Below are 12,916 nucleotides of genomic sequence, written 5' to 3'. Positions count from 1 at the left end.
CTCCTCCTCCTCCTCCTCTTCCTCTCTTGCCTTTCAGTCCTTCGTTGTTTAGACGAGTGACAGCGTTTTCTGTCTATGATCCTCTTCAGTTTGGACGTCTCTGCTCTGCTGAGTCTGTGTTTTATCTCCCTCCCTCCCTCCTGACTCCTCCTCCTCCTCCTCCTCCTCCTCCCTCACCTTTCTGTCTGTCTGTCTGTCTTCTCTTTATCTGTCTCTGGATCTGAAGCTGTCACTTCATCTGTCTGCACTCTTTTTCTTAATGTCTCCTCAGCGTCCGTCTGTCTCTCTCTGTTTTATCTTTTCTGCCATCGTTTGACTTTCTTTGCCTCCAGACTTTGTTTTCTTCCTCCTCCTCCTCCTCCTCCTCCTCCTCCATGTTAGTTTCCCTCTCTTTCTACAGTTCTCCAGGGTCCTAATGCAGCAGCTCTGATATATGGCCATGTATGTATGTTACATATTTAGTGTGTGATTAAAGAACTTCAGGTAATAAAACTAAAGTAGATTATTTTTGCATTGAAACCCTGCAGCTTCTTAAAATCATATCAATCAAATAGAAAACAATCTGAGACTACACATTCCTGCTTTTCTTTCTGTCAACTGTCCTCAGGTCACACAAAACACTAATTATTATTAGTAGTAGTATTGTGGCGTATATGCACACTCTCTCTCTCTCACACACACACACTCACACCCCCCTCCCTGTCAGATAAGGGGGGTGTGGTCTTCAGTTTGACAGGATGATGAAAGTTAGTTTGAATGTTGATCAAACAGCAGCGGCCGTTTCCTCTGAATCTGACTGAAGCTGATAGAGACACACACCCCTCACTCTCTCTCTCACACACACACACACACACACACACACACACACACACACACTGTATTATTACATCACTCATCGCTGTCGTCATGACGATGCCGACCTGCAGACAGCTCCTCACACACTCAGTTCAAGAACATAAACAGTGTTCAGCTGCAGTCAGTAACACATTAACATCTAGTTTAACTTCACCTGCCACTCAAACCTAATATTACTATTGAATATAACAATAACTAATAAATATCGTCCGTCAGGCTGTTTGAGCTCCTCACTGAAGACTGTCCTGAGATGAAGACATGTTTGGTGTCTGTGGACACTTCAGGACGTCAGCTGAAGTTTGAAATAAATAGTGTGTGTTTATAAAGTGAATGAGTGAATCTGATCTGATGAATGAACTCAGTGTCCCATCATCAGCTCCACCTGCTGGACAGAAGGACAAACTGCAGCTCTCTCTCCTGTCTCCCTCTCTCTGTCTCTCTCTGTCTCTGTCTGTCCCCTGTCTCTATCTCTGCTGTCTCTCTCTCTCTGTCTCTCTCTCTCCTGTCTCTCTCTCTGTCTCTCTCTCTCCTGTCTCTCTCTCTGTCTCTCTCTCTCTGTCTCTCTCTCTCTCTGTCTCTCTCTCTCCTGTCTCTCTCCTGTCTCTCTCTCTCCTGTCTCTCTCTCTCCTGTCTCTCTCCTGTCTCTCTCTCTCTCCTGTCTCTCTCCTGCCTCTCTCTCTCTCTCTGTCTCTCTCTCTCCTGTCTCTCTCCCTGTCTCTCTCTCTCCTGTCTCTCTCTCTCTCCTGTCTCTCTGCTTTGTTCATGTGGGGACACATAAAGCAGCAGCAGCTGTTTATTATATGAATTGCTGTAGAAGATGAACCAACATGTGATCATCACACACACATGAACAAATAATAAGAATAATTATCAACAACACTAATTGTTCATTAATTCATTAATGCTGATTAATGAATCTGATGATCTATACATTCACATTTTTTTCTTCAGTATTAAATCGGCTTCTTTCCCAAAACTCAACTTCTTACAATTTATGTTATTAATGTTTTCAAAATGTGTTCATAAACACATGCATGTAATGACATGAGCTGCTTATTCATGTCATAACATACACATCTTTATAAGTTTGATCTTTAATCAATAATCAATACACCTGTTTTTTTTCCTCATTATTACTGTTATATTATGTCATTTGTTTGATTTTTAACATTTATTTTAACATTAAAATGCAAATTAGCCCAAATAATGTCCTCACAGATGTGGTCATGAAAATATGAAGCAGTTCATGTTTGAAGTGATTGAACACAAACAGTTTGTATCTGTTTGAAGACCTCATCTGTCTATTGATCGAGTGATAGAGTTAGTGCATCAAGTGTGTGCTCAGTTGTAGTCTATTCAAATATTAATGTGAAAGACACACACACACACACACACACACCTGTGAGAGTGAGCAGGTTGTCGAAGCTGCAGGTGAAGCAGCTTTAAGTCCTGCTAAGAGGATCTGTCTACACACACACACACACACACACACACACACACTGTTGGTCTACAGATGAACACACACACACACACACACACACACACACACACACACACACACACGCGCAGTGTAAGCTGAGCTTTGCGTGCTGAGGATCAGGTCAGTGGTTGTGAGTCTGATGTGTTGAACAGAGGGATGATGGGAGCTGACGGCGACTCGCTGGGGACGAACCCCGAAAACTGACCTCTGAACACGGTAAACACACACCTCTGCTCTGTGTGTGTGTGTGTGTGTGTGTGTTCATCTGTAGACCAACAGTGTGTGTGTGAGTGTGTGTGTGTGTGTGTGTGTTCATGTGTGTAACCCTGTATAATTGTGTGTCAGTGACATGGACGCCGTGGATCCGTCTCCTCTGCGACATTTCGTCGTGGCGAAGCGTTCAATCACCTCCATCTTTGATCAGCTGCTGGACTTTGTGAAGGACGGCTCCGCCTTTGTGGACGGTCAGACACACACACACACACACACACACACACACACACACACACACTCACAGGCTGTAGCTGCTTGTGTGATCTTGTGTCTGCTGGTGTTTAACTGGTGAACGGACCAGAGAAGTGCTGGTGTACTGGTTTTACACTGATTTTCAGAGCACACCCTGAACACAACACGGCGCCCTCGTCTTCATTAGCAGTTTGATTTGAATGAACACAGGGGAGCTTCCTCCTCCAGGTCAAACAGAGGTGGAGACTCTAACAACAGAGCCGTGACTGGCTCTGCCAACATCAGCTAGTTTATGGGTGTAGTGTTCAGAGAGAGAGACAGCTTCAGTGATGCAGAGGTGGTGTTCAGATGGGCGGGTGGTGCTCGTGGCCTGTAAGAGGTAAAGAGGTCATCAGGTAAAACATGTACGATGACATGAATGGATGTACAGAATGTAAAAGTTTAATAAACTATATTTCTGCTCTAATAGTAATAAAGTTTGGTAATTGTCGTGACAATAATCGTAACATGAGCGTTCTCCAGCGTTCAGAGCAGCTCCCATCTTTGTAGTTTATTTATCTGACTGCTTCTGTCCTCCTCCAGTCTGCGAGTCCCTATGTGTGTGAAAAAGGTTTAATCATGTTGGGACCCATTGTGGGGTCCCGACCCTCATGTTGACCCACAGCAGTAAGACGCTGTCACTGTCTCCAACACACAACAGAAACCCTTTTCTAATGTTGGTTGTAGAAATATTGTGACTGTCAGGTGTTGATGTTTGTTTGTTTGTTTGTTTGTTTGTGGTGTGATGTCAGAGGCGTGGCGGGGCGATGACCTGGGTCAGGTGGCTGTGGAGGAGCAGAGTCTGGAGATGCAGAGCTGTGCCACCAAACTGTCGACCATCAGAGAGGTTCTGCTCAGGAGACACATGAAGGTGGCCTTCTTCGGCAGGTACAGAACACCGAGACGCTTCCTGCTGATGTGAAACGCATTAATGAAGCAGACCTTTTCTGGAGCTTTCAACCCCACATCATGATCTTACTCACTGGATGCTCGGTCATCGTCGCGTCACATCAGCACAGGAAGAGGTCACGTGAGAACTGGTGATTGTATGTGGGAGAGATGGGAACCAGTCAAAGTCATATGTTTCTGTCATGATCAATGTTCGTAAATCACTAATCCAGTAATCACACCGACGTTCAGGGAAGTTCTTATCAGCAGCAGGACTGCAGACCTTCAGACTGTTTATCTTATTGTAAGTGTGTGTTTATGTGGTGGACTTATATACAGAGACGACACTGAAACAATATATCGTAGGAAGATACAATCTACAGAAAATACAGCTGCTTCAACTAACAGTAATTGTCAATGTGGAATATTCTGTCGTTTCCTCGATCACTGGATGAATTGTTTTGCCTTTAAAATGAAAGAAAGTGAAACACGTTTGTTATAATTTATACAGAGCACAAAGCAGCTTCTTAATGCCCACAGACGTTCAGTTCATGATCATAGATGACAGAAAGCATCAAATGTTCACATTAGAGAAGCTGAAACGGAGAAGGGTTCACTTTCTGTTGATCGACTCTCAACTGCAGAATAAAACAAGAAAAAAACCTGCACGTCGTCGTACAGGACAGTAGAAATACTGAGAACAACTGACCTGAGGTCTGCTAACTGGAGGGTGTTCTGTTGAATCAGATAAACTTATCTCTGATTCACAAACTGCTGCAGCTTCCTGGTTCAGACACGTTCAGTATTAACGGTCAAACTGATGATGTAACAACTCATCAGGAGGTGGAAATGTTGATATCAATGTTAATGAAACTAATTAACAAGTTTTTAATAATTCAGGCCTGATTTTATTTTGTTTATTAACTTTAGAATTCCATAGCAACACACAGCTGAGACAGTGTCAAGCTCAACATTTGAATAAAGTTTCTAATTCAACTTCAAGTTCAGTCTTTGTGTGTAAATAGTTTAAAATAATGGAAACTAAATAATCCCAACTCAAGGTCCTCTCAGCAGCTTTTTCTGGAGCTACTGGTACTTGTACTTGTACTTGTAATTGTACTTCACTTCTTGTATTTAACAGCTGCAGATTTTACAAACAAAACATGATCATTTAAAACAATCTGTGAATTGTTAAAGATTTTAAACTGAGCTCCACCTTGTTTACACAGTGAGACATCAGTCTTAATGTGGAGTCTTTCTGTTGATGCTGTGAACGTGTGCTGCCTGTGACTCTCAGACGGACGTGAACAATGCTGGATTTAAAAGATAGACAAACATCTTTTGACACGTTTGTTGGAGCTCAGAGGTTCACTCAGCGAACAGAAAGTCTGTTTATAAGAAATCTCCACAGGAGCTTTCAGAGAAGTCTCCAGTGAAACAGCTGGTTTCCCTTTAAGAGTTCGGGACCAGCACCAGTTCAAGGACTTGGTTTGAACATGGTTCACAATCCCCCTAATAAAACAATAAAAAGTCCAATGTGTTTGAAACTATAAAATACATCAAGGTGACAGGTGAAAGGACACTATCACTGTTACTACAAGAGCATCTCTAATCTCACCACAGGGTCTATTCAGGAGCTTTCAGTCACATGATCTTCCTCAACAACAGTTATACATACATATATATGTGTGTGACTTCGTCCCTCTGCTGTCTCTGACTCAGGACCAGTAACGGGAAGAGCACCGTGATCAACGCCATGCTGAGAGACCGAGTGTTACCCAGCGGCATCGGTCACACCACCAACTGCTTCCTGAGAGTCGAGGGAACCGACGGGGACGAGGCTTACCTCACCACCGAGGCGACCAATGAGAGGAGGAGCGTCACGGTGCGACTGGCAGACTTTAAAAGAACAGTCGCACGTGTTGGAGAGCTCAGAGTCAGATGAAACTGATCTGAGGGTTTAAATGTCAGACTGTTTCTGTCTGTGATCATTCTGTGTTTGAATCAGCTCTGTAATATCCTTCCTCCTCCTCAGACGGTGAACCAGCTGGCTCATGCTCTCCACATGGACCCGACTCTGGACTCTGGCAGTCTGGTTAAAGTCTTCTGGCCTAAAAGCCGTTGTGCTCTGCTGAGAGACGACCTGGTGCTGATGGACAGGTAACACAGTGCTGATCCATCAGGATTTATTGATTCGCTTCTTCAGTTCGTTTCTATTCACATCAACCTGAAGAGACCGACACTCGCCTTAGTTTTTAAAAGGTCATGAAAGTCGCCTGCTGATCAGAGCTGCATTTTAATTAAATATCATGAACATGATGAAGAGGATCGTTTGTTTTGGAGCAGGTGGATCTGCACACAGTCGAGTCCTGCAGCTGAGAATACAAATAATGTCAGAGCTGGAGCTCATCCAGCAGGCAGACTGAATAATGAATCCTCAAATCTGACCTCTGACCTCTGACCTCTGACCCCTGACCCAGCCCCGGCACTGATGTCACTCTGGAGTTGGACAGCTGGATCGATAAGTTCTGTCTGGACGCCGACGTCTTCGTTCTGGTGGGAAACGCCGAGTCGACGCTCATGAACACAGTGAGAGAAACACTCAAAAATGTCGTACTGATAAGATGTGATAGACAGTAAATCATGATGACTCAGTGTAGCTGTGTGTGTGTGTGTGTGTGTGTGTGTGTGATGTCTGCAGGAGAAACTTTTCTTCCACAAAGTCAGCGAGAGAATCTCCAAACCGAATATCTTCATCCTCCACAACAGATGGGACGCTTCAGTGAGCGAACCTGAATACATCGAGGAGGTCAGCGTGTGTGTGTGTGTGTGTGTGTGTGTGTGTGTGTGTGTGTGTGTGTGACCAACCTACCTGCTTTGGGAGGCTTTTATTTTGAAGCCGCTAAAAAAAGACAAACATGAGAGTAACCTTTTAAAGCTGACTTTGTTACCACAGCAACACAAAATAACCATAAACAGCTTTCTTCCTTCACTGGAAATGTTTTATTTCTGTTTTTGAATCTGCTCCATGTTCTGACCCGGAGAGAGACACACGAGACTGAAACATTTGGTCTGATATGAAACAGACGACGCCTCATTCCTCTAGAAACACGTTTCCTGGTCTCCTCACGTCTTCAGAGGGTCCGAGATGTGAGGAGGAGACCTAAGTGAGGGAAACATGGATGCAGTTCAGGGAGTTGGGATGTACCCTCTGTGTCCTCCCCCTGCTGTCCAGGTGAGGAAGCAGCACCTGGACCGCTGCGTGAGTTTCCTGGCCGAGGAGCTGAAGGTGGTCGGCCTGGACGAGGCTCCGGGGAGGATCTTCTTCGTCTCGGCCAGAGAGGTTCTGAGCTCCAGGATGCAGCGAGCGCAGGGCATGCCTGAGACAGGTGAGACAGGTGAGACAGGTGAGGGACAGCAGGAGGAGGAGCCTCCCTTCATCACACAGACAACTGATGTTTGTATCTGACATCAGGTTCAACACAGACGTCCCAAAGTGCACTGAATAATAATAATAATTATTATTATTATTATTATTATTATTATTAATAATAATATTTTGGATATAGCCCTGAGTATCCATGAGTTTTATAGCAATATGTGAACCAGAAGAAGGTTAATTAAAATAACAGATAAAGTGAAGTCCATGCACTAAAATAGATTTTCATTGTCTTGTGTGATAAAGGAAAACACAGTCGAGCTGTTAAAGTATCACTGATAACTTCTTGTGATGCTCCGTGTCGTTCTCACCATGTGTGTGTTTGCATGTTGTTCGTCTGGATGATCCCTGAACGCACCGATACATTCCTCCGGTGTGTCAGATGTTGTGGTTTATGTTTCAGTAAACTGAATCTCTTGCTGGTGAGTGATTCAGATGTCAGATGGATCAATAAGAGACGAGTCGTTAGTTGCAGCCTGAAGGCTGACTCAACAGTTTTACAGTCACAATAGATGATGAAAGCCTCACACACCAGAGTGACATGTTGTTAAAGTCTGATGGGAGGTCCGCTGTGGTTCAGCTGGCGTCTGTTCTGTCTGTACTGAAGCTCCTGCAGACTCACACCTGTGTCTTCCTGCAGGTGGCGCTCTGGCTGAAGGTTTCCACGAGAGACTGAGAGAGTTCCAGATGTTTGAGAGGACGTTTGAGGTACAAAAATACGTGTGTGTGTGTGTGTGTGTATATATATATAAAAACACTGATCAAAGATATTTAAACTGACCCCTGGTGACCTTTGACCCTGCAGGAGTTCATCTCTCAGTCTGCGGTGAAGACTAAGTTTGAGCAGCACACAGTGAGAGCGTGGCAGATCACCCAGGCCATCAAAGCTGTGATGGACGCCATCAACATCACCTCCGCTGACAGGAAGTCAGGAAACAAACTAACTCACTTCCTGTTTAACAAAAGGAGCAACTCATGTCCAAGAAGTCATTTTGACTTTGACCTTTGACCTTTGATAGGATCTGCTGCCTGGAGGAGCGTGAGGACCAGAGGGACCGGCTGGACTTTGTTCGAGGACAGATTAACCGTCTGACCGACAGCGTCAGAGAGAGGATCAAGACTCTGACTGATGACGTCGCTGCCAAGGTGAAGAATTCAGGTTGACACGCATCAGCTGACATTTAGCTTTTACAATGTGTGGATGAGATATGAGATAGTCTCTGCACAGTTTGTCCACCGACACCTGTACACTGTAAAACACAGATCGGTCGCCGTTCGCCATGATAATACAGAAACGTTGTGTGGACGTACAGTAAGCAGCTTCATGTTGCTCGTCGTCAGGTGGCGGCGGCGCTGTCCGATCAGATCCGGTCACTTCCTGTTCTGGTGGACGAGTTCAGAGCAGATTTCAACCCGACACAAGAAACTCTGGAGCTCTACAAAACTGTGAGTACTGCAGTAAAACTACTGTCACTGATACAAGTACTCTGCTAAGTACAAGGTTCAACATTTATTTTTCAGGCCACATGTTTAGCCTAGCTTAGCACAAAGATTGGAGGCAGTGGGAAACTGCTATAAAAGTCTAAATCTGTCTGATTTACTCAGATGAAACTGACGTCTGAAGGTCCAACATTTAGAGAAATCTTCTGTCTCTCTGTAACCTCACTGTACCTGAACACACCTGACTATATATAAAACACACACACACACACAGACTTAATCCAAATGTTGCTTTAGAGGAACTCATGACACATTAAGCTGCTTTACTTCCAGTCCAGTTTACAGTGTGTGTTTGATTAGAGAATCTGTTTTGCCCTGGGCTTTGCCTCTCAGACGGGCTTCCTAACCCTCTGATTGGTGGAGCTTGTTACTTGTCCACTGCCTGAGAGGAGGGACCTGCAGACACTACTCAGGGAAAATATGATTTAGTCTTTATTTTGATTGACAACTGACATTGTGTCATATAATGTGATTTTTATTCATCTTAGTGCACACAGAAAAATAACCAGCTTCGTCACAGTGTTAGACTGATATAACCTCTGACTCCTCTGAAGAACCGAAGGAGATGAGCTTCAGACTGTGACGTCTTGTTGTTTGTCCTCTTCAGAAGCTGCTGCAGCATGTGGACGAGAGGATGGTCGGCTGTCTGTCCCATCGCTGCTCCGTCAGCGTCCTCAGAGACATCAGAGACGCCCAGAGACACATGATCGGTACGATGTTTCACTTTGTCCACACGCGGTTTCATCATCAGTCACAAACAGGCGATGTGACAGCCGTTTGTCTCCTCTGTCCTCAGACAGCGTCCGTCCTCTGCTGTCTCTGTCTGTCCAGGAGCAGCTCTCCGCTCCCTCCTCATCCTTCGAGTTGACCTATGACCTCGGCCTTGCCACCCTCTGTGCAGATTTCCGTGAAAACATTCAGTTCCAGTTTTCTCTGGGCTGGACCGCCCTCGTCACGCGCTTCATCGGAGCCGCCAACGCCAAGCGAGCGCTGAGCGCCTCGGACCCGCGACTGCAGGTCTGTGTTTAATGTCCCACAAACTGATTGTTGAAAATAGTCAGACTATGAAAAGACATCACTATTATTTCTCTCTGCAGGAAAGCTCCACCTTCAAGGATGAGATGGTGGTTTCCATAGCGACAGGTCTGGTCTCCGTCACCTCCCGGGCGTCCATGACAGTGCTGGTGATCGGTGGAGTGGTACGTCCTGCAGGCTAACAGGGTCATTATTGATCCATCTGCTCATTGTTTGTATAATGTCGATCTAATCTGTCTGCAAGGAAACTATATGTATATATATATATATATATATATATATGTGTGTGTTTGTGTGTCTCAGGTGTGTCTCAGGTGTTTTTGTGTGTCTCAGGTGTGTTTGTGTGTCTCAGGTGTGCTGCAGGTGTGTTTGTGTGTCTCAGGTGTGTTTGTGTGTTTGTGTGCTGCAGGTGTGTTTGTGTGTCTCAGGTGTGTCTCAGGTGTGTCTCAGGTGTGTTTGTGTGTCTCAGGTGTGTTTGTGTGTTTGTGTGCTGCAGGTGTGTTTGTGTGTCTCAGGTGTGTCTCAGGTGTGTCTCAGGTGTGTTTGTGTGTCTCAGGTGTGCTGCAGGTGTGTTTGTGTGTCTCAAGTGTGTTTGTGTGTCTCAGGTGTGCTGCAGGTGTGTTTGTGTGTCTCAGGTGTGTTTGTGTGTTTGTGTGCTGCAGGTGTGTTTGTGTGTCTCAGGTGTGTTTGTGTGTTTGTGTGCTGCAGGTGTGTTTGTGTGTCTCAGGTGTGTCTCAGGTGTGTCTCAGGTGTGTTTGTGTGTCTCAGGTGTGCTGCAGGTGTGTTTGTGTGTCTCAGGTGTGTTTGTGTGTCTCAGGTGTGCTGCAGGTGTGTTTGTGTGTCTCAGGTGTGCTGCAGGTGTGTGTGTTTGTGTGTCTCAGGTGTGTTTGTGTGTCTCAGGTGTGTTTGTGTGTCTCAGGTGTGCTGCAGGTGTGTTTGTGTGTCTCAGGTGTGTTTGTGTGCTACAGGTGTGGCGTTCGGTGGGCTGGCGTCTCATCGCGCTCTCTCTCTCTCTGTACGGTCTCCTCTACCTGTACGAGAAGCTCACCTGGACCAACGCCAGCAGAGAGCGCGCTCTGAAGCAGCAGTTTGTTGAGCACGTCGCCCACCGCCTGAGAGCCGTCGTCCCCGTCAGCAGCTCCGCCTGCAGCCAGCAGGTGTACAAGTAAGACCCCCCCCCCTACACACACACACTCATACACACACAGGGACTGAGTGAACACCTGATGGGAGTCTGAAACTCACCTGTTGTGTTTGTGTTTGAGGGAGCTGTCGTCCACGTTCAGCCGTCTGACTCAGAGAGTCGATCTGAGTGAAGCTGAGCTGGAGGGAAACATCCGACAGCTGAGCTTCAGGATCCAGAGACTGGAGAACATCCAGAGGAGATCCAAGGCCTTCAGGTCTGTTTGGGGGGGGGGGGGGGGGGGGTTGTCAGGTTCATTCAGGTCAGAGGTCACATGCTCCCTGAGGGGGGTCGGGGGGGTGTCTTTTGATGAAGCTAAGCTTTCCCCCTGCTTCGAGTCTCTGTGCTAAGCTAGGCTAAACAAGTCCTGGAGCCGTGTCTGTAGATGCTCTCTCAGATGATCTGAAACAGATTTACAGAAGATTTATGAGTTTCGTCGTGTTACTGATTTATTGTCATCGGAAAGCATTTCCTCGCCGCCATCATAAGTCACACAGGAGCTGTAGGGGGGAGCTGGGGGCTGTTCAGGTGGTTATTCCACTCTGACAGAATCACAAATATAATCTGTAAAGTGACTGACGCTGTTAAATGACTGTAGTGGAGGACAGGTACAGTTTTATGGTATAAAGTAGAACATAAGGAAGTATTCAAGTAGTACTACAAGTACTACAAAACATACTCTACTACTGTTTGAGTAATTTTTCACCATGATCCTCTAACTTAAAGCTACTTCCTGAGTTTATTAGTGAAGAATGTTTTCAAGATGAATCTGTTGAAATAAAGTTTTCCTTGTATTTCAGGAACAGAGCCACAGAGCTGGAGACTCAGCTGGAGGCCTTTTCTGTTCAGTATCTGCAGGGAAACTGAAGAAGAAGTCACATGTAGTTTGTTGGTGAGCAGCGCCCCCTGCTGTCTCTGTTCAGCAGCTTCAGGCCAATAAATACAGGAAACATCAGTAATACTGCAGTTCTCAGCTCAGTTTAAAGTTCCTCACAGTGAAGATGATGAAACCTGTCTGTTACTGCTGTCGCTAATAATCGCTCAGTGATCAGTTCAGTCTTAGTAACACCAGCTCCCTGTGTGCAGCAGCTGACTCTCCAGATGTTGCTGATGTAAATAAAACAGCATCACGTTTTCACACTCATGGTCCTATTGTGAAATATAAACAGACCTCAGATCAGCTGCAGCTCCTCAGAAACTCCTGTAAGTTTACTGTTTAATCTTTTCTTTTATTATTAAAACACTTTTAAAACTCAGGTTTTACCGTCAACTCTATTCTTGACTTTGACAAAACTTTCCCAACTCAACATCAACTTACTGGCTTGTTCTGGTGCTTTCAACTGTATCACACAGGTTTCATCAGCAGATGCAGTTTTCATGACGATGGATGTGTTGAGCTCAGCAGCTGTTTTGATGAGGAGTCCGTCATGATGACTGTTTAAACCTTCAGTATTTTATTAATGGGCTGTGGATCAATAAAACATGGCTGATATGAGTGCGTTTCCATCTTCTGGTTTTTATGTGTATTTTCAATTTGTGCAGAAAAACAGACAATTTGAAACAATCTCGAGAGTTTTGACGCTTGGCTGAGATGTAAAAGTTGTAAAACAAAATGCATCAAAGTGAAACAGTAACAGACTTGATGAATAAATGCCATGGAGCGATGAGGAGGCTGTAACCTTCCTCACAACACAGATGTTTCCATCATGTTCTCCATGTGGTTCTCCGTCGTCTGAGCTTCGACTGGAGCTCATTAATGACATCATCTCCTCGTGTCCTCTTCTTCTGTGGTGGTTTAAAGGCAGCGACTGGAGTATCAGCTCCACCAGCTGTTAATTAGCTCCATCAGCTGTTTAGTAGCTCCACCAGCTGTTTATTAGCTCCACCAGCTGTTGATTAGCTCCACCAGCTGTTTAGTAGCTCCACCAGCTGTTTATTAGCTCCACCAGCTGCTAATTAGCTCCATCAGCTGTTTAGTAGCTCCACCAGCTGTTTATTAGCTCCACCAGCTGTTGATTAGCTCCACCAGCTG

At 45.3% G+C, this 12,916-nt stretch overlaps 1 protein-coding gene across 1 annotated transcript; it reads left to right on the top strand.

Annotated features, from left to right (window-relative positions):
* The first annotated feature begins 2,684 nt into the window (after positions 1-2,684).
* mfn1a (mitofusin 1a) lies at positions 2,685-11,751 on the top strand. The gene is made up of 17 exons (XM_070918660.1): positions 2,685-2,799; positions 3,592-3,727; positions 5,450-5,612; positions 5,763-5,887; positions 6,208-6,316; positions 6,429-6,536; positions 6,963-7,116; positions 7,807-7,874; positions 7,972-8,093; positions 8,186-8,312; positions 8,508-8,612; positions 9,274-9,376; positions 9,463-9,683; positions 9,764-9,865; positions 10,670-10,866; positions 10,967-11,101; positions 11,685-11,751. Exons 1-17 carry the CDS (start codon positions 2,685-2,687, stop codon positions 11,749-11,751), a joined length of 2,157 nt encoding a protein of 718 aa, XP_070774761.1.
* The last annotated feature ends 1,165 nt before the right edge of the window (positions 11,752-12,916 follow it).

This window comes from Enoplosus armatus, chromosome 14 (assembly GCF_043641665.1).
Source record: "Enoplosus armatus isolate fEnoArm2 chromosome 14, fEnoArm2.hap1, whole genome shotgun sequence".
Taxonomy (NCBI): domain Eukaryota; kingdom Metazoa; phylum Chordata; class Actinopteri; order Centrarchiformes; family Enoplosidae; genus Enoplosus; species Enoplosus armatus.
The sequence above is the reverse complement of the archived record's forward strand: the minus strand, read 5'-3'. Positions and strand labels throughout refer to the sequence as shown.

Excerpts from the sequence above, each read along its gene's own strand:
- mfn1a (XM_070918660.1), top strand. The coding sequence starts at position 2,685 with ATGGACGCCGTGGATCCGTCTCCTCTGCGACATTTCGTCGTGGCGAAG. Across the intron at positions 8,094-8,185 it reads ATCACCTCCGCTGACAGGAA|GATCTGCTGCCTGGAGGAGC; the intron begins GTCAGGAAACAA and ends GACCTTTGATAG. Across the intron at positions 9,866-10,669 it reads TGCTGGTGATCGGTGGAGTG|GTGTGGCGTTCGGTGGGCTG; the intron begins GTACGTCCTGCA and ends TGTGTGCTACAG.